The following is a 21,688-nucleotide window of genomic DNA, read 5'->3' on the forward strand; positions in this document are numbered from 1 at the left end:
GGCCGGTGCTTCTTCATTCATGAATTCGAGAGAATATATTGTTTTTTTACTTTAGCCGAAACACACATCCAAACTCGGAAACTCCACCAAACTAAATAAAACATGATTTAGAAAAATAGAAACTTGCGACTCGCGTTAAAAAGAAAAAGAAAGTTTTCAACATAATGCCCAACAAAACAAAACAAAAAAAAAGTCATGAGATGAGTTCTCTTCTCATTTTGCCAAAAAAAACTCTAAATAAGCTGGAAACAAAACATAGTAAAACTGCGGTAAAAAGGATGGTAAAATTCAGCAGTTACTCGGTAAAAAAGAAAGAAAGAAATTACCATGCCGCCACAACAGGAGGACTCAGAGAAGATCAGCAACATTGCTTGGCAACTCTTCAACGACCACATTGTAAAACTTCTGAATATCCGACAACATCCTCTCATCATCAGTTGTCATGAAGTTGATCGCCACTCCCTTCCTCCCAAACCTTCCACTTCTTCCAATACGGTGAAGGTAGTTCTCAGGTTGGGTTGGGAGGTCAAAGTTAATCACCAGAGACACTTGCTGAACATCAATACCACGTGCAAGGAGGTCAGTGGTGATGAGTACACGGGAAGAACCAGACCTGAACTCACGCATGATGATGTCTCTCGTGTTCTGGTCCATGTCTCCGTGCGTGGCTGAAACAGTATGGTCACGGCTCCTCATTTTGTCCGTTAACCAATCAACCTTACGCCTTGTGTTCACAAAGATGACACTCTGAGTGATGGCTAGCGTCTCGTAGAGATCACAAAGCGTCTCCAGCTTCCACTCTTCCTTGTCAACGTTGACGTAAAACTGCTTGATACCTTCAAGAGTCAGCTCGTCACGCTTGACAAGGATCCTCACGGGTTTGTTCATGAACTTCCTTGTGATCTCGAGAGCTTCAGGCGGCATTGTGGCGGAGAAGACACCGACCTGAACCTTGGAAGGGAGAAGCTGGAAGATGTCGTATATCTGATCCTTGAAACCACGAGAGAGCATCTCATCAGCCTCATCAAGAACAAACATCTTGATGGCGTCAGCGCGGAGTGACTGTCTACGCAACATGTCGAAGACACGACCAGGTGTTCCAACAACAACGTGAACACCAGACTGGAGAATGCGTTGATCCTCACGGACACTTGTTCCACCAACACAGGCGTGAACCTTGACACCGAGGTAGTCACCAAGAGCCCTCATAACCTTTTCAATCTGCTGAGCGAGCTCTCTGGTGGGAGCTAAAACAAGAGCTTGGCACTGAACGAGAGTGTAATCAAGCTGCTGAAGAACGCCAGAGCAGAAGGTAGCGGTCTTTCCGGTTCCAGACTGAGCTTGCTGGATCACATCAAGACCCTTGCAGAAGGGAATAATCCCTCTCTGCTGAATAGCAGATGGCTTCTCAAAACCTGGAATCACGTTACCACTTTGATTACAAAACTTTATGACAAGCTATACTACAGAAGCTCAATGAGTTTGTGTAAGAGTGGCTAGGCCTGGGAATTTCGGTTTGGTTTTCTCAGTTTTTGGTTTTTTTTGGTGCTAGAGATATAAGATCAGTTTGGGTATTTATGAAATTCTGTTCGGTTTCGGTTATTTCGGTTTTTGGTTAGGATAACAATGTTGGGAACCGGCTAATACCCGAGAATATATTGGGTCTAATTTGGTTTACAAATAATATTTTTAGAATATTTGATTCTTCCAAACATAATAAATTAATATTTTTAAGTATATAAACTATATTTTAAAATTTTGGGTATTCATTCCATTCTCGGTTCAGTTCAATTCCGGTTTGGTTTTTTAGGTTCTAGACATAGGATCCTTGCGGATATTTATGAAATTCGGTTTGTTTTTCAGTATAGTTCAGCTCCGGGTAAATGTGCTTAGGGTTAAGAGTGACATTAGTTTTGAAGTAACTAAAAGAAAGACAGAACCTAAACTATACAATGAAGGAATAAAATTTGTACTATCTCACTAACCGTAGGCATAGATGCCTCTCAGGAGATCAGACTTGAGTTCCATTGCATCAAAGCTATCACAGACTTCATCATAAGTGGTGTAGAAAGTTTCCTCTCCTTCCTCACCGAGTCTGCAAAAACATCATAGACCTTAGTTCTTGGTTATAGAGTGATTCAAATGGTAAATTAACTTTACATGGCATTCATCTTAGAATCAAACTGACGAGGATCGTATTGTGTTCCTTCTGACGCCATTCCTGCCATGACTGGAGAGATACATTAACACAAACCAAAACGACATTGTAAGAAACAAAAAAAAATAGATTTCAATAATCACCCAAAGAAAACATTCAAATGTCTGAGATCCGACAACAACTGGAAGGGAAAGCAAGAATCAAATGAAACCAAAACAGAACAAGTTGTCCCAATCTGCATTGTACAAAACTAGATCTCTAACGAATCAGCATTGCGTAGGATGAAACAAACACGAATCAAAACCAGTATCAGAGAATCCAAACACACACAAAGTACAGAGAGAGAGAGAGAGAGAGAGAGAGAGAGAGAGAGATTAAATCAAACCTGCTGTTAGCACAAAGTGAAGAAGAGAGATCTAGAGAGAAAAGAAATGGTCAAATGAGAGACGGAAACTCCTCGGATCTGCGCCGTGGAGCTGAAGAAGAAGAAAGTAACTGCTTCCGCTTTATATACCTTCCACCGTCTTCTTTTTTTAGGTTTGAAAACGAAAACAACTTTTTAACATTTTATTTTATTTACTGACTTGCCCTCCAACTTTTCATTTTTACACCTTTTTCACTCTTGCTCCTTTTTCAACATTAGTCCTAAAGTGTGAAAGTTTTATACAGTGACTTGATTAATAATTCTATGAATTGATTTTTTTTTTTTGTCAGCAATTCTATGAATTGAATTAGATAGTCCATTTGTAAATAATTTTTTTGTATGCATAGATAAAAATATTTTAAGAATCATAATAATTGATTAATATTTTAATTCTTTTATTTATAAAATTTATTTCATTTTATAAATTATATATATGAAAATAAATACTATTTAATAAATAATATAAATCTTATCTTGTCTATAAATGTATTTTATCTATAAAATATGATAATTTTTTTTTATATATTATGTTGCATTTTTTCATCCGAGTTAAACCATAATTGTTTTGGATTTTAAATAAATAAAACAAATTAATCATGTTATTTACATTTAGTTCAGTTTCTCTTAGAATTATAATTTTTTTTGGGAATTTTTTTTTTTTTACTTTTTTATATGTTATTTTATAACTAAATTAAATTGTTGCAGTCATAATTTTAATTTTAATCTTGAATTGATTATTTATTTTAAAGTTAATTATAACATAAAATTATAAACGGACCATATGATCATAGAATGAATATATAATTTATATGATCACTTATATTGTTTAACACATTTTTTAATAATTATTATATCATTGAGATGATATTTTTAAGTATTATATATATATATATATATTCAATAAAAACTAAAATCTTATGGATATTTCCTTTTCTAAACAGATATATATATATATATATATATATATATATATATATATGACAATCTACATTATACTCTTATGGATATTTTTATGTTCTTTGAAAATAAAATATAATAAAAACCAAAAATTATTAAGTAAAGGGAAAATAGAAAATTTTAGTAATGGCATTTTGTAAACTGCTAATTTTGAAATGACGGTGTTACTTTAGTCATTTGTTGAGAGTAAAATGACATTTCGCATATTATATATAGTATACATTCCATAAGTGTATATTTGTTTCTATTTTAAAATTTTATAATAAAATTTAAATTATAAAAATAAAAATGTAGTAATATTTAGCAAATATTAAGTAAATTTAGTAATTTTAGTAAAATTTAGTAAAAATTACTCTGTAATTATTTAGTAATTTTAGTAAAATTTAGTAAAAGTTACTCCGTAATTATTCATCCAACAGATTTTAATTGCTAATAATATATTTTAATCAATTTAATAAAATAAGATAAAAGTATAACCTACTTCAGTTAGTATTTCTTTTTACTTTAACACCATGTGCTAATATGTTTGTATTAAAGTATGGCTGTAACTAAATTATCTATTTTTAGAATAGAATGATGTGGAATGATTAATTCCACTAAATTTTATTAAAAATATTATTTAACGTGAATAGAATGTAATGATCATTTCATCAATTATACACAAAAAAAATACAAAAAAACCTTCAAAAGAATTTTGTTAAGGAATAAAAGAAATGATACTGTTCTATGGTGAACAAGACATTCATTATTTACAAACACGTTATACATAATTTTCTATTCTCTCAATTCAACCTGTATATAAAAGCAAAATGTATATGACCAGCAGATATAGCAAGCTAAGATATATTATATACTGTACAAAAAAAGAACAGATTATATCTTTCAAAATAATTGAAGCTTCCATACTAGAGAATCTTGGATACAGTTCTGAATCCATCCTTTTCGTTTGTCGATCTTTTTTGAAAGCTAATTCTATTGCATCTCGATCAACATCGTCTTTCCAAACAAACTCTCTTTGGTGGAGATCAATTTTATGAAAGTACATCATTCCCTCCTGGGTGGTACTTGAACCCAGCCCCTATAGCAATAGAGACAATTAATATGGAGATAATTATGGGCACTAAGTGTTTTATTTCTTATAAGAGAAAACAAATCTTGTAATACTTGAAAGACCATTCGGTTGCATTACCTTTCTCTTTTTTTTTCCACTCTCCGAGTTCATGCAGTGAGTAAAATGTTTCGGGCTCTTTACTCTTATGCGTTACCTGAGTATATATTTTGTATAGTGTTAATAAAAAAATTATGTTGGATAAAGAATTTACTTACCTTGACAACGAATGTTACAAAATCAATTATGAATAACGAAAGATTGAGTAATGAAAGCCATAAAGTAGAAAACAAATTTATTAACAATCCAATCATTTGAGTTCCATCATGATAATGTACAAGGTAAAAACTTTTGAAAAATATATGTATAATATAATGCACTATGGGTATATATAAGAAGTAAGCTACTAACTTGATATGTCATAATCATGACACTTCGCAATGATAAAATGTTTGTGTACTCTTTTAAAAACAATTAATGTCTTAAATGACCTTGTTCTTTTTGATTTGAGCCTTACTGACCTTTTTAACATTCAAAACTTTTCTTGTAATTGGATATACGCTATAGTAATCAAGCTTTCCGCTATTGAAAGGCAGTCTTGAACCAATATATTTTGCTTCATTATATAATTTACAAATAAAATTATAAATTTTTAAAAAGAAAAGAAAAGGTAATATTTAGTAATCTTGAATAAAATTAGTAATTATTAAATCACATATTTCAAATATATGAGATTGTTATATACTTTAAAATTTAAGATATTGTCACTTTGATATAAAATCAAATCATCAAAATTATGAATATAATGTTTTTTGTGAAACTAATGTGAATGTAACACTTAGAAAACTTATTTTATATAATATTATAAATATTTTACATAAAAATACATGGTTGAAATTCTAAAAATAGAATTATTATTAATTATTCAGATTATTTGAAAATAGTGCAAAAACTATTAAATGTGAATTTTAATAAGTAATTCAATACAACAAGAAACGCATCAGACATACATCCTTGTAAAACTATAAAAAATTCTGTTGTAAAATCGTAAAAAATTTAGTACGTAATAAAAATAATAAATCAGAAACTTTTTTTTATTACAATTTTTGAATAATTTTTCTCCCAAAATAACATTATGATACAAAATATTACTCAAAAACAGAGGCTCACCTCTTATATAATATCAACAACTAAACCCGAGACTCACACGTCCCTGCCTTGTTGTGTGTGTACTGCTCGCCATCAGAAGAAAGTCTTCAAAATCACGAGTTTTGTCATCTAAGGAGACTGATAAGGTCAAAGATATGTTTCATAGACTCAAGCCAGGACCACAACCTCGCCACGAGAACCTGCAAAAGAACATATAAATAACACAAAGTTTAGAGACAATAAAACTCCATACATTATATTATTATTTTAGCTTGTTTTCTAATGAATAAAAAGATAATGCGCAAGTCACGATTTTTACATTGTTCATACATATCTTTAGCTAACTCCAGCAGAAGATCAGTTTCCTCTGCAAGCTTAGTCGTGTTCTCCAACTCTTCCACTGCTACTTTGGCAACGTGTATTTTATTCTCTACCACTACAACTTTACATGCAGCGGTTATTGCAGCTTCGTCGATCATCTCTTGTGAAACTGAGGGGGTCGGATTGTTTGTTTGCCCGAGTTTTATTTTGTCTCTTTTAGTTTTGGAGCAGGTGTTCTTGTTGTTGTTTCTGATCTATCTGGTAGCTTATAGAAATTCAGTAACTGTTGAGTGTTGGATCAAACAAGACACGAATTAAAAGAGAAAAAAGAGATATAGAGGAGATGGTTTTGTATGTGAATTTAAAAAGAAAATGTGGCAGAGAAAAAATAGAGGTGAGGGTTCAAAGACTTACAGGTTTTGAGTTGCTAACCTTTGAAAGTTTGCCTGAGCAGCAAGCCTCCTCAGTAGTCTTGAACTAAGGACGCTTCTGAAATTTGGTGGCACTTCATGCCTTGGCTGCTCTTTCCATAGTAAACCACAAGGTCCATTAGGAAAGGTTGTAGCCACTATCACTACAAGAAAACACGCGAAATCCGACGGCCATATTCGTCGGAATTACCATATTCCGACGAAATTCCGACGAAAACCGTCGTCGAAATTATCTGGTCGGAAAAAAAAGTTCGTCGGAAATTTGTCACAAATTCCGACGAAATTCTGACCAGTTACGACGGACAATATTCCGACGGATATTCCGACAACAAGTTTCATCGGAAGTGTTTCGTCGGTAATTGGTCGGAATATATATCCGATAGATGCCGTCGTCTGAAAAATGTCCGACAAAATGTCCGACGATGATGTTACTCCGATATTCCGACGACACCTGAATCCGTCGGAATTTCCGGGCGTACAGATCCGTCGGAGTCCGTAGGAAAACTCCGACGGGCTATTTCGTCGGAAATATCTGATGCAACATGTTCGTCGGAAATTTCCAAGGAAACATGTTCGTCGGACTTTTCCGACGCTAGTGGCCGTCGGAATCTTTATTATTTTGCTATTTCAAATAATTTAATTATTTTATTTTTAAATAAATTTGTAATTTAGAATTTTTTTTATAAATCAATAAAAACTGAAATTAAAAATAATATTATACAAAAACGTTTTACATAAATTAAAAAAACATTTTCAAGTTTTTAAACAAAAAAAACTAAAATTCATCTGGGAACAAACGTTTCATCTTGTCAATGATCTCGTTGTTGGTCTTCTTCTGATCCGCCAATTCTGCAAGAATTGTAGCGTTCTGCGTCTCCAACGCTTCAATCCGCTCATCCTTGTTCTGCAGCTGCTCCATGATCATGGGAGCTGTGTATGGAGTTTCTGAAGAAGAAGGACACGAAGACGCACGACGAGACAAACCGACCAAATGTCCTTTATTCTTTGGAACCGTCTATATAGAAAAAAATTAAATATTAGTAATGAAATTAAAATAAAAATTAAAAAGTTACCTATTCTACCATTTCGTTTATTTGAAGTCGGCAAAGGTTGCTGGAAGCTGCCGTAGAATCGTCATCAGAGTTCATCGGCTGAGAAGCTAGGAGTTCTGCTTTTTTGGTTTGCACCAACTCTATGACATCTCTGATGAGGGGATCCTGAATTTCGCATGTCTTCTTGTTAGTATATGCTTCCCTCATGACATCAACATGATCAACGAGATTACCGCCATTTGCTTCAACCTAAACACAAAATTAATCAATAAATATGTAAAAATATTAAAAATATATATTTTAAATATATAGAACTTATAAGCTGATCCTCCTTAGAAGACATACTGCAAGCCCCGAGGTTGTGGACAAAAACACCTTTCCCGCCACGATCACTGTTGCGGTTGGCTGAGTTTTTGGCGGACTTTTCCTTAGTCTCCTGCTTCCCCCAATGCACCTGCAAGTCCTCCCAAACTTTGGTGTTGATATTCTTCGGTATCTTGCCCTTGAGCCATAGTTGCTTCCACTCATAGATCTGGTTCGTATAAGACTCCGCGACCTTCTTGTGTGACTTGTTGAAAAATGATAAAAAAACAAAGATTATGTTAAAAATAAAGAAGAGAAAAGTTACCACGTAGTATATCCTCGTGGTTGGGGATGGAGCACCTTGAGATGCCCTCGACCTTGTTGTCGAACCAACGTCTCAACTGACATGATACCGGGCTCATATCGAGTAGCTGGATCCTGAGGTGGAGCTGCATGAGGAGGAATCGAATTTTGCTCCTGCGATGATTCTGATACATGAGAACTACTCCCTGAACGAACTCGCTTCCGAGGTACGGTACGACGCTGTGCTGCTGGTGGTCTATCAGAACCGTCAGACCTACAAAGTAAAATCCGTCAAAATTAGTCATATATATCAAATGTTTTATATTATAAATGTTTATAATTCTTAAAATCTAAATATTACTTTAAAAAAATGTTTCTAATTTTGTAACAAGTCCATATATACATATATATTAATAATAGTAAAATGCTTTATATCATTTAAATGTTTATAATCCCAAAAAAATAATAAGTTTTATAAAAATGTTTAGAACTTTGTAAAAACGTTTATGTATATTAAAAAAATATATAATTAAAATGTTTTATATATATTAAAAATTATAAAAACATTTTATAAATATATTTCACATATACAAAACGTTTATGTAAATAAATAAAAAAAAAATATATATATATATAATTATAATTCCAAAAATCTAATTATAACTTTTACCAAAAATTAAAACGTTTTATATATATTAATAATTATAAAAACGTTTTATCAAAATATTTAACATATAGAAAACGTTTATGTATATCAAAAATATATATAATTATAATTCCAAAAATCTAATTATAACTTTTACCAAAAATTAAAATGTTTTATATATATTAATAATTATAAAAACGTTTTATCAAAATATTTAACATATAGAAAACGTTTATGTATATCAAAAATATATATAATGATAATTCCAAAAATCTAATTATAACTTCTACCAAAAATTAAAACGTTTTATATATATTAAAAATTATAAAAACATTTTATAAAAATATTTAACATATAAACCCTAAAATCTACAAATCTAAAATTTTCAGTCTACATATAAACCACAAGCTAAAACAAAATCTAACAACATATAACTCCTAAAACTATCAATTCTATCCTAAATCTTTAGATTCAAAACCTAAAATCCACAAATCTAACATTCCAAACCTAAAAAAAATATAATCTAAAGAGGGATTCAAAGACTTACATGATTGGGGAAGAGATTTGGTCGAGTTGGAGTCGGAATCAGCGGTTTGTGAGAGAGAGAGGAGGGAGAGCCGCAGAGAAAATGAGAAAGAAGAGAACAAAATGAGGGAGAAGAAGAAGGGTTGGTTTATATATTAAAAATAAACCGACAGAGAGAATTTCGTCGGTTTATTTTTACGCGGTTAACGAAATGATTTCGCGAATATTCTTCCCGGGTAAAGTGAAATATTCCGACGAAATTCCGACGAAAGCTGCCCGTCACTTGAATTCCGTCGGAATTCCGTCAGAATATTCGCGAATATCGACAAAGGAAGCCTCGAGAATCTTTGACTTTATGCATGTCCTTTGATTGGTCGAGGGGTAGAGTCCGTCGGAATTTCGTCAGTAAATTCCGTCGGAATTTCGTCGGTAAATTCCGTCGGAATTTCGTCGGAATTTAGTTGATACTTTCGACGAAATTCCGACGGATCCGAGAAATATGAATTTGGGAGTTTGAAAACAACAATCTTATGAGCACATACAAATCTTTGATAGTATGTAAATGATTTACAAGAGGTTTAAATGAAATATTTAATTGTTTCACACACAATATTATACAAATTCAAAATCTAGTCTTATATTACCATAATATGTTTGCATAAGTATAAGTGTTATTGGAGGATGTTACGAATACATTGATTATACGAATTATTTTGTTATATAAAAAACTTTATAAAGCCTTTATATGTGAACTAATTTCATATTATAAACTTATATATGTCTATTTGGATATTAATTATCCAATTATACATTTATAATTTTGAAAATCTAAAATAATATTCATCGGAATTCCGTTGGTAATTTCCGATGATATTCCGACGAAACTCTAGATTTCGTCGGAATATCGTTGAAAATTACCGACGGAATTCCGACGACCTTCAAACTCTATCGAAACCCCAAAATTATGATACTCCGTCAGGATTTCTTGGGAATATTGCGACGAAATTCCGACGAACTTCATTTTTATTCTAATTTTTTTATTTTAAAATGGGACTCCAACAACTTATTCAAAAACTCTTGTAACTTATTAAAAAAACTCTTTTTTTAATAATTTAATGGATTTGCCTGGACCAATACATGATTTTCTTTTAGTTTTTCTGGGATCTTGTCTTCTAGTGGGAGGTCTGGGAGTGATATTAAACTTATAAAAATAACTCCAACAAACTTATTAAAATACTCCAACAACTTATTAAAAAAACTCCAATAACTTTTATAAAATTTCAATAACTTATATATATAACTCCAACAACTTATTTAAAAACTCTTATAACTTATTAAAAAACTCCAATAACTTATAAAAATAACTCCAACAACTTATTAAAATACTCCAACAACTTATTAAAAAAACTCCAATAGCTTTTATAAAATTTTAAAAACTTATATATATAATTCAAACAACTTATTAAAAAACTCCAATAACTTATAAAAATAACTCCAATAAATCACTAAGAATCTGTAGAATCTTCAGAATCTTCGTCAAACTCTCCAACTTCAGCCTCTGACTCCGAGTGCACAACAGCATCATCTCCAAACTGTTTAAAATCGACAACGAGTTCAACATCTTTTAAATCTTCAACTGGGCTCACGTTGCTGGTAGAGTTTGGTTGTAATGGATCACTATCAGAACTTCCATCAACTCGTCCTCTTGGGTTGATTGACATTACAACGATCCAAGGATCGTCTTTGTATGTAATCCGCGGGTAACTGATGTAGCAAACCTATAAATAAAATTACAGGTTTGCTAATAACGAGGTTTCCCACAAAATTTGCATCTATCCCGGTTCTCATCCGCTCTCCAATAGATCATGCAGTTGTCGATGCATATATCTATCACCTGATACGGTAAATCAATACCCGCTACCAGTTTCTGAACCTCGTAGTATGAACTTGGTGCTGGATTATCCTCTGGTAGAACACCTTTAGCGAAATCAGCAATCGTATCCACGCACTCTTCAGCCAAATTATAATCTGTCTTAATACCCATCAATCTAGTTGCAGATGATAAGGGTGAATGACCATCTCGACAACCTTTGTACAAATGTTGTTTTCCTGCATCCAACATGTAAAAAAACTCTTAGATTATGCATTGGGTTCTTCCCCTCTATAATGATCATTTACCATTTGCTCAGTACCTACACCGTAATCTACTTCCGTCCTTGGTTCTTCTAATCTAACCACAGGCTGAGGTTCGCTAGTACTACCATATTCATAACCAGTTTCTCCATGTAGATACCAAACCTTATAACTCTGTGTAAACCCTCTCATATATAAATGAGTCCAAACATCTCATTCCCTTACAACATTATTATTGCAGGAGGAGCATGGACATCGTAACATACCGGTATTTTCTTTCGGTCGTCTTTGAACAAGCGCCATGAATTCGTCAATACCTGCCATGTATTCCTCCGTAAGCAAATTGGTGTTTGGATCCCAATGCGGTTTATCCATCCACGATCGATAATAATTTCCATAAGACATGATTATTTTTTCAGATTTGTAGAGAGTGAAAAGAGAAAAAAGAGTGAACGAGGGAAATGTGGTGTGGGGAGGTCGCATTTATAGAAAAAGTTCATGCGACACTCCGACATATTTCCGACCGAATTCCGACGAAAATTCGTCGGAATTGTTAAACGGTCAAATATTTCGTCGGAATCCGAACGGTAAAAAAATTTTCGTCGGAATTTCGTCGGAAATGCATCGGAATTCTAAAACGGTCAATTTTTTTCGTCGGAATTCTGTCGGAATCCGAACGGTCAAAATGGCCGTCAGAATTTTTTCGTCGGTAATTCGTCGGATGTTTCTGACGACACTAGATTCGTCGGTTTGGCGTCGAAAATTTCCGACGTAAAACCGACGAACACAAAAATATATGGTTCGTCGGTTTCTCGTCGGAATTTCATCAGAGGAAACCGACGAAAATGGCGTCCGTCGGAATGTAGCGCATTTTCTTGTAGTGGTAGGACGAATTAAAAAGAATAACAGAGACTGACCCTAACTAGAGTAAAATCAAGATTAATATAACATTACTTAGATAGGCATAGTGGACAGCTTTAAAATGAATAGCAAAGAGAAACTTGTCTAACCTCAATGAAGCTGAAAATGGAACCAACATCAGATCCATTTGCATCCGCTAAAGCCGAGAGAGCTTCAAATATCATCCCATCATACCTGAAAATTAGCAACTCATCAGAAGTTTTACCAATGCATGTATTAATAGATGCACAACACAAGAAACTGAAGAAAAAAAGAAAGACAAACCTGGGAGCGTTTTTTGTATCCACCACAAAGATATCAACGCTAAAATCAGAAGATGCACTGCGTGGAAGGGAAGTAGCTGGTGAAGAAGAAGAAGAGTTAGTTAGCATTAGGAGGTGGAGTAGAAGTAGAAATTATCTGATTATTCTGAAAACTTAAGTTACACTAGCCTTTGACCCGTGCACCCGCACGGGTTTATTCATGTTTTTAACTTTTAACAATGTCATAAACAATTATTTTTATTTTCGTGTTATAAATTCATAAGTTTTGTCAATGATGTGTTCTGTTCAATGTGTTTTGCATCTATTTATGAACTATGAGATTATGTCGATTTTAGTAAAATAAAAATTAAATTGTAAGATATTAACGTTTTTTATAGTTTTACGAAATTATACTATTAATATTGGGATTTATAGTTAAATATAAGTTCAAATTTTATATTGATTTTTTAAAACAAATAAATTATTTAGACAGAAACATAAAAAATAATGAAAGCAAGTAACTGAAAAAAACAATTGTACCACAATTTTTGAGAAAAAAACTTCAGTATAATTTTGTAAAGAACAAAAACACAGTGGATATTTGGAAAAGAATGACTCAGAGTCCATCATGTGTTTTTTTTTAACTTGTACCACAGTACACAAGCAATACAATTACCGTCTGCTCTAGAACTTTGAAGATCACATACGGCTACTTGAGCCAGGCTTAGAGCTTGGTCAATATCATATAAAGGAGCAAGCTTTAGAACAAACCCGTCAAAGTTACTTGTTTTCTCCAAGATTGAATGTTTTAGAGCTTCCTCACGTTTACAAAAATATATATGTGGTTCATATATATTAGGAAGGTATACCCATGGGTCAAAGTCTATGCTTAGCCGGCATAGTTACTTGTTTTCTCTAATAAGTCCGTGATATAATATTCCCTCTGGTGGAAGCTGGATACTCTCTGCTGGTTATAGTTGTTTGGAACATGCTAAAAGAAGGAGAGCAAAGGGAGCACAAAAAGGTCTTTCTCATCCTCTAAAACGAAGTTGTCCAGATTCTTTCCTACCACCAAGTCCATCTCCTTTTCCAGAGAAGAATAACAAAGATTAATCTAAGGGATGATGAAGACCTAACTCTTAGGGGATAGTAAGAGAATGGCACTCACCTGATCATCCATCAAGGCATCAATTGTTGCCTCTTATAATCAACAATAATCTCTCGACCATCAATAAATGAATGATGAGCATCCTACAAGAAACCACCACAAGAGAACATTCCTTTCCGACAACTAAACTCCACTGTTGATACAGAAAATATACATTTCAAACAGCTTTAAAGAACAAAAAAAAAGTAAGCATCACCTAGTACCTCGTAAGCACGACACAACTCCTTCTCAGGCTCATACTCCACAAAAGCATATCCTCGTGAAGCACCCTCACTAAACAAAATGTAACAACATAATGTATAATCAACACAGTTATGCTAAGACAATATGTGTACAAACCAACAGAAGTAAGATCATACAGCAGAGCAATTGCAAAGCCTTTACCAATGTGTTTAACCAGCCGAAAGCTCTTAACTTTACCGTATTTATGCATAGCCTGTAAAGAAGAACCTTTATCCTCACTCCTACAACAAAAGTGTAATTCCACGTATAAAACACATACTCTTACCTCACGAAGAGTCTCCTCCGACGTAAGATGAGAGGAGATTCGACCCACAAAGAAAGTACAGTAAGGATCTCCAGCTGCTTTGGATCACCAGGGATCATCTTCAAAACCCCAAATCACATATCAAATAAATCAACTTTGCGACTTCAGAAACAAAAACAGAGAAAGAGAGAGAGAGAGAGAGAGAGAGAGAGAGAGAGAGAGAGAGAGAGAGAGAGAGAGAGAGAGAGAGAGAGAGAGAGAGAGAGAGATTACATAAGCTGGTGTTATAGCTGAGGAGAGCTCGACGAAAGTCGCCGTTATTATGTGGGGCAATGTCGTAGGTTTAATCACGTTTAGTAAGGAGATAAAACTACCGTGTTTTAATTCCAGTGGCATTAGAATGTAATTTTTGTGCAACTTTAAGGAGTAAGTATTATTTGTACTTCTGCCTTAATAGTTTAGATGATATATTTAAATGGTATATTCAAAATTATCTGTAACTGAAGCTAAATCGAACCAAAATGAATCTAAATTGAACAAAAATGAATCTAAATTGTTCATATGATATTAGTCGGTTTTTAGTATTGTTATCTGAGTTTAACCGAAAAACAAAATTGTCAAATCAAAATAAGATCGAATTTATAAATATATGAAAAAAATCGTTATATGTATCTCTAATCTGAAAAAGATTTAAGAAAAATTGAACCGATCCAAATTGAATGCGAACCGAAAATTGAATGCTAGGGGCTAGCCACAGTCCACATAAACAAAATTGGGTTTAATTGATTTAAACGAAAAGTTACGGGGCCAAATTCGAAATTATAGCGAATATCAAACGAATCTAGACAACAAGTGGGAACGAGTCTGGTCTTTCAGACAGAACTAACGAAGTAGTTTCCCTTACAAAAAAAAAAAAAGGTTAAAAACCCTAAAGACAACAATTTTAATTTCATTTCATTTCTCATCTGCGCAACGTCGGAGAGAGAGCAGCTGCATCACACATTTCTCGGTCGCCTCTCCTTCTCTCTCTCCTGCGACCATCGAAACCCTAATCTCTCTCTCTAACTCTCATCCTCATGGCGGCGAACAACAACAGATCCGATCAAGAATCAGACGAAAACACACGTCTCTACAACCCTTACCAAAACTTCGAGGTCCCAATAAAATCTCAGTACCTTTACAAGCTCCCCACCTCCCCCGAGTACCTCTTCACGGAGGAGTCCTTAAAACAGCGCCGCTCCTGGGGCGAGAATCTCACCTTCTACACCGGAACCGCTTACCTCGGCGGGTCCGTCTCCGGCGCCACGGTCGGGATCTTCACCGGAGTCAAGAACTTCGAATCCGGCGACACGACGAAGCTGAAGATCAACAGGATCTTGAACTCGTCTGGTCACACGGGTCGAACGTGGGGTAACAGGATCGGGATCATCGGGTTGATGTACGCAGGGATCGAGAGTGGCGTCGTGGCTGCGATGGATAGGGATGATGTTTGGACTAGCGTGGTGGCGGGTCTTGGAACCGGAGCGGTTTTTAGAGCGGCGCGGGGGGTGAGATCTGCGGCGGTGGCGGGAGCTCTCGGTGGGTTGGCGGCTGGTGCTGTGGTTGCAGGGAAGCAAGTTGTGAAGCGGTATGTGCCCATATGATGAAGAGTGTCTAATTGGGAAGACTCTGTCTCGTTTGTTTGAAATTTTTGATAGATTTGATTAGGTTTTTCGTATGTCTTTTCGAATCATAAGGATGAAAACTTTTTTCATTTTGATGAATAAATCTGCAAACTTTTTTGTTTTGTTTTATATACTGATGAAATGGTATATTCATTTGCCGTGAGTTTATTGCTTCTTGGTTGTAGTTTCTGATAAATTAGTGTTCTTTACTACAGTTTATGCTATTGTTTGATTGATCTATGTGTCGTACCAGAGACTTGAAGTGGAACATTTTTTTTTCTAGAATTTCTTATCACTTTGTTCTCCTGTTGTTCTCAGAGTCTTACCAGAGTTACGCCTTTTCTGATCCTGGTCTTTGTTGTCCCCTATTGTTCACTGTCTTTATAAATATTTGTGTAGTTATGTTTCTCTGATTCTTTTCACTATTGTATAGTTATGTTCCTCTGGTTATTTATTGTGTAGTTATGTTTCTCAAATATTAATACACAAATATTGTGTCTTCTGTTCTTTAGCATTCTCCCAGTCTCCCAGATGATGTGGGATCAGTCACAAAGACTGTTTTGTGTGTTACCTTGGCAGTTGTATTGTTAATTCATTTCAGACGACTATTATCTTAGTTGCTGGTGATTTCTTACATGATGTGAAACAAGCAATGTCCTCAAGTAATCCTTCTTTCAAAGGTCAAATGTATCCTCTAAAATCGTCTTACAATTCTAGTGTTTGCAGTTGCATAGAGTTTCTGCAAAACTATCTTCCATTAGTAAACAAGTGTTCTTTTAAAAAGGGTTTCACTTTACATCACCAAAACTATAAAGATGTTTCATATACAATATACTAAGCTCCAACACGCTAAGGGAGACCACCCCACTGAACTTTGGATGGAGCACAACTCATTAAAGACCAACGGTTGCCTTTGTACTGCCTTCTCTGTGCTCTTGGTGGTCTACTTCTTTTTGGTACAGAATGACTACGCATCTTCAAACGATCACGCTCTTCTTGAATCTCACGTACTCTCCAAGTTAGCTCCTTGTTAATCTACGTCCATTTTCCATGTATACTAGTATCAATACTCAAATAGGATTTTCTCATTTCATCCTCTTTCTACATGACGCAAACATGCTTCATGGTCTATATCCATTTTTCTAAGAAACTAACCTGAGAGTTGGGAACAGCCGCAAGCGTTTCTGATTTGCTAGACTCTGATATCTGAGATGGTATGTCCTGAATATGTTCGTTCTCCTCTCTTGCAAACTCTCTTAGCCTCTTCAGAGCCGGTAACAGTACTGAAGCAAGATCAGGTCTATCCTTTTTCCTCATCTCACAGCACTGCAAAGCCAATTTGGCCAGCTCCAGAGTCTCTTCTTCAGGCCAATCTGATACTTTTGGATCCAAAACTTCACTTAGCTTGTTATTCTCAATCGCCGTCTCTACTCTATGACCTAACCCCATTGCTGGCATGGCTGTTATGATTTGAAGAAGCACCACACCAAAAGAGTACAAATCAGATTTAACTCCAAGCATTCCTGTTTGCTGATACTCAGGGTCTATGTAACAAAATGTACCTAAAAGGAAAACAAACATCAATACTCTGGTCAGGACCAGATCTGATATTTTAGAGGCCATAAACATTTCTTGAGAACTTTTATAATTTTTTTTTTCATATTTGGGGTCTATGCTTATGTAAAAAACCTATAATAATTTTGGGGCCACGACCAATGTTTTATTGGGCTTAGCTCAAATCCGACCACTGTGGTTCCATGTTAAGACATTTTAGACGGTAGATAAGATTCTTACCGGCTGCAGCGGTTATATGATAATTACTGACGCTATTTGCACCACATGGAGGTACTAGCCGAGCTAGACCAACATCACTAATCTTGCTAGTGAAGTGTCTGTCAAGGAGAATGTTTGCTGGCTTCAGATCACGATGAACTAATGGCTCAGGTTTTGCACTGTGGAGGAAAAGAAGTCCTGTAGCAATCTCAGCAGCGATTCTGAACCTTGCTCTCCAAGAAAGTGGTGGTGTATTGTCTTTACAGAAGAGACGATCCTCAAGTGTTCCATTTTCCATGTACTCATAAACAAGACAACCATAGTCAGGACATGCACCGAGGAGGATCACCATGTTAGGGTGTCTCATGCTGCTTAGAACCTCAACTTCTTGTTGGAACTGTTTCAGGCCTTGTGTGATACCTGACTTCATGAGTTTTATGGCGACAAAAGTGTAGTCTAGGACAGCCTTGTAGACAGGCCCGTACCCTCCTTCTCCAATCTTTAGAGCATCTGAGAAACCATTGGTTGCTTCTTCAACATCTTCGGTACTGTAACGTCTGTAAGAGACATTATTGGTCATCTTTTGCTTCCCCAACTTGGCTTGCAGCTCAAGTAATCTTCTCTTTTGGCTCTCCATTTTCACTAACTGCTTTGCCATTTCAGCTGCTTGGATGTCTGAATGTCTTTCCTGCTTCTCCTCAGACAGTGCTCTAAGCATCTCTAATGCTTCCTCTGCTTCAAGATGTTGATTCTGAACCTAAACCATGTTAATATAATAGTAAAAAACTGAAGGACAGAATGTCTACTTGAATGTAATGATACTGACCATGGATGTAGAAGAGATGGAGATTCCTTTGGTAGTGGAACTTTGAGAGATGGTGTAAGAAGTCATAGTTGAGACCACACCATAACTGCTATTCTCAGTGTCTGACTGAGAAAACTCACTCAGAGATTGTGGTGGCGAGATGCGAGGTGAATAGGATTGAGAGGAATATGAATTGGAGTTGTTGTATTGAGCAGATAGAGATGATTGTCTGCCAAATTAAATGTAAATCAAAAAGGACATTACTCTCTCTCTCTCTTTCATTTAATTGTTGTTTTATAGTTTAAAATTTGTTTCAGTTTTAGTGTCATTTTATGTTTTCAATACATTTATTTGATAGTTTTTCCAATTTATCCATATTTTATCGGTAATTAACATAATCAGATAAAACAATATATTAATTATGGGTAAAACAAAAAAATTAATGATTTTCTATGAAAAAAATAAGAACTAAATATAAAATGAAAGGGAGAGAGTATTTACTAAAATCTTTCAAACAAGAACCATGGTTTGATAATGGTTGGAAGAAAGTTGAGATGTTACCTCTCTGAATCACAGGAGCTCGTTGAATCATAATTATACAACAAAGAAGAGAGATCTTGTTGTCTATGACGATGTTTCTGAGCCTGGCTTGCGGATTTGCTTTTTTTCAGCTTAGCTTTAGACACAACAAAGACTGCACAAGTCTCTGGAGCTGTTTTAAGTAACGTGGTGGGCACGTCTGGACTCTTAAACTTTCTGGTCACAGAGATGGACCAATAATGTTAGTATTCATACAAACCAAAGTCTAGTATGAGAATCAATAAGAAAAAAAGAAATATATACTTGAAAAAGGATTTGTGAGCAGATGAGCCAACAACAATGTTTGAAATGGAATAGTTGGTGATGTAGTTGACAATAGCATTGGAGATGTCACTATCTCGAAGCACAACCTCCTTGGCCATAATCTGACAAGCCATTGGTAAGTAATGAACCATAAAGTGATTTTCTGCAATAAGGAGATTGAGAAATGATTACTAACTCCTTTTCGAGCGCAGAATCCTCTGAAAGGAAGAAACAACTGATGCTCCTCGTCTTGATTGTCATGTTGTAAACATGGTCTTATGTTTCCTTCTGTAAAATCGAAACCTAATTAGAGTTGTATTGACATTGTAGGTTTGGTATGATGAGAGATAAAGAGCAAGAGATGCCTTTAGGTTGAACGTGGAGAAGGACACAATGCGGAGAATCGACAACAATGTTCTCCAATGCCCATTTCAAGGCATGTTGGCTGTTCTTGTCTTTATCAATGGCGATGGCCGTGATTAAGCCATTGTCTACCCTTCTTGCAGACATGTTGTTAGACTTGCTTTCCAAGAAACGTGAATAGCCTGTTTATTCATAAGCAAACCATAACACTTGTTAATATATCACTTACATCTTTAACCAAAAACGATTGTGTTTGTTTTATTTCGTTTGGCTATGGTACTATTGAGAAGAAACAGTGAACCATAAGAGAAACAGACTTTTGTATTGTGAATGATGAAGCTTTGAGTGGTTTTGTATTTTTAGCTATTTTTGGAAGGTTTTTCTCAAACGACCTCAACAGTCTTCTGAACAAACAAACGAAAATGAAGAATTTTATATCATCTCTTAAATTATCTTTAGAAAGTGGGAGTTGCTGGTGTATTCCAGCTTGTTACTATAAGCATCGGTTCGAATCAAAAGGGAGTCCGATTATTCATTACCTAATGCAACAAAGTATTTTATGCTTTAGTCTTATACAAAATATATGGTGATAGATGATATATCATTTTACAATAAAATTGTATATTAAAAGTGTGATTATGTTATTTACCATTCAAAATATTTAATGAGTTTTAGTATTTTCATCGTTTGTAAAAATTAATTTGCTGTTTTCCCCAAAAGTTCCAAGAAAGTTAAAAAAAAAATAAAAATTAATTTGCTATATCTGTATTTGCACGTGTTATAAACTTATACATAAAAGAAACAACACAGTGTTTTTTCCTTTTGGACAGATATCTGAAGCCATATGTGAACCCAGACCCGGAAGTGACGTTCATGCCGAGGTCAAGAGAATAGTAGCAAGTGATGGTCTCTGGGACATAATGAGCAACCAAGAAGTCTGTGAAATAGCTAGGAAACGTATCTTGATGAGGCACAAGAAGTACGGTGCAACTCCTCTAGCGGAGAGAGGAAAAGGAATGGACACAGCTTGCCAAGCAGCGCCTGAGTACCTCTCAGTGCTTGCTCTTCAAAAAGGAAGCAAAGACGACGTCTCCATCATTGTGATTTGTGATTGACTTGAAAGCTCAAAGAAAGTTCAAAACTAAAACTTGAATAGCTTAATGATTACAAACATTACGCTTACTTTTTCTTTTCTGACAAGCTTTTACATATAATTTACTCAATACTGTTAGAAGTAAAGAATGAAGATGATGATGATGCATAGCTAATTATAAGTACATTCCATTTTCTATTGATTCGTATGCATAAAAAGAAATAGGCCAAGAAGATGTCTTTTTTTTTTTCATTTTGGGCATTAAAGTAGATGAATATGTTGTAATATTTTGATATGTGGCTAATGAAATTGTAATTGAAACTACTACGTTAACCTTTTTTTCCTTTTTTTTTTCTAAATTAATATCTATAGATTACTTAAGTCTTTTATATCGTGCCAACTTAACTTGAGTACAGTACCAACTGTACGGGTAGCGGTCCTGAATTTCTAAAGACCAGAAGCTACTTTTTAAAAAAGACTGGTTAGGACATACCCACGTTTCGAACTCAGGATGCATGGATTCCTGCTTCACTAATAATGCCACTGTCTAATGGAATATTTATGAAAAAGTGACAGAAAATTTTATATGTATTTTAGGGCTGGAAACCCATGCTTATACAGCTTATTATCAGGGCCGGACCTCGGTGTAGGAACCTTATTTTACTACAATAGGACAACTGATATTTGTAAAGAATAATAAGAACATAAATTAAAATTACAATACCGAAATATAAAAATAAAGAAGAATTGCATAGTCGAGATGATTAATCTCTTTCCTTAAATTTTTAAACGCCCCGTAGTGTGACAGTTTCATAGCGC

The 21,688-nt window shown here is 34.7% G+C and overlaps 3 protein-coding genes and 1 pseudogene across 4 annotated transcripts; 1 reads left to right on the forward strand and 3 right to left on the reverse strand.

The window, feature by feature from the left end:
* Positions 1-92: 92 nt before the first annotated feature.
* LOC106381289 (eukaryotic initiation factor 4A-3) lies at positions 93-2,700 on the reverse strand. 2 transcript variants are annotated; one of them, XM_013821185.3, is made up of 4 exons: positions 2,544-2,700; positions 2,161-2,230; positions 1,986-2,095; positions 93-1,415 (listed from the first exon to the last, which is right to left on the reverse strand). In XM_013821185.3, the coding sequence occupies exons 2-4, from the start codon at positions 2,226-2,228 to the stop codon at positions 349-351; spliced, it is 1,245 nt and encodes a 414-aa protein (XP_013676639.1). In that variant the 5' UTR covers positions 2,229-2,230; positions 2,544-2,700; the 3' UTR covers positions 93-348. The 2 variants fall into 2 exon arrangements, with proteins under 2 accessions (XP_013676639.1, XP_013676640.1); XM_013821186.3 differs by having other exon boundaries at positions 2,161-2,221; positions 2,544-2,669.
* Positions 2,701-7,323: 4,623 nt separating this feature from the next.
* LOC125582263 lies at positions 7,324-8,603 on the reverse strand. The gene is made up of 5 exons (XM_048748858.1): positions 8,596-8,603; positions 8,264-8,480; positions 7,968-8,168; positions 7,631-7,849; positions 7,324-7,563 (listed from the first exon to the last, which is right to left on the reverse strand). The coding sequence occupies exons 1-5, from the start codon at positions 8,601-8,603 to the stop codon at positions 7,324-7,326; spliced, it is 885 nt and encodes a 294-aa protein (XP_048604815.1).
* A 6,604-nt stretch (positions 8,604-15,207) lies between these two features.
* Positions 15,208-16,155, forward strand: LOC106381287 (mitochondrial import inner membrane translocase subunit TIM23-2-like). Its single transcript, XM_013821182.3, has one exon. It carries the CDS (start codon positions 15,405-15,407, stop codon positions 15,969-15,971), a length of 567 nt encoding a protein of 188 aa, XP_013676636.1. The 5' UTR covers positions 15,208-15,404; the 3' UTR covers positions 15,972-16,155.
* Positions 16,156-16,453: 298 nt separating this feature from the next.
* LOC106378098 lies at positions 16,454-19,923 on the reverse strand (annotated as a pseudogene).
* Between the last annotated feature and the right edge of the window lie 1,765 nt (positions 19,924-21,688).

The sequence above is a fragment of the Brassica napus genome, chromosome C2 (genome assembly GCF_020379485.1).
Source record: "Brassica napus cultivar Da-Ae chromosome C2, Da-Ae, whole genome shotgun sequence".
Classification (NCBI taxonomy): Eukaryota; Viridiplantae; Streptophyta; class Magnoliopsida; order Brassicales; family Brassicaceae; genus Brassica; species Brassica napus.

Coding starts and splice junctions, on each gene's coding strand:
- LOC106381289 (XM_013821185.3), bottom strand. CDS start 2,228: ATGGCAGGAATGGCGTCAGAAGGAACACAATACGATCCTCGTCAGTTT. Junction 2,096..2,160: donor GATTCTAAGATGAATGCCAT/GTAAAGTTAATT, acceptor ATGTTTTTGCAG/ACTCGGTGAGGAAGGAGAGG. Junction 1,416..1,985: donor GAGAGGCATCTATGCCTACG/GTTAGTGAGATA, acceptor ACGTGATTCCAG/GTTTTGAGAAGCCATCTGCT.
- LOC125582263 (XM_048748858.1), bottom strand. Junction 7,850..7,967: donor GTGGCGGGAAAGGTGTTTTT/GTCCACAACCTC, acceptor TTTTGTGTTTAG/GTTGAAGCAAATGGCGGTAA. Junction 7,564..7,630: donor GACTTCAAATAAACGAAATG/GTAGAATAGGTA, acceptor TTTTCTATATAG/ACGGTTCCAAAGAATAAAGG.
- LOC106381287 (XM_013821182.3), top strand. CDS start 15,405: ATGGCGGCGAACAACAACAGATCCGATCAAGAATCAGACGAAAACACA.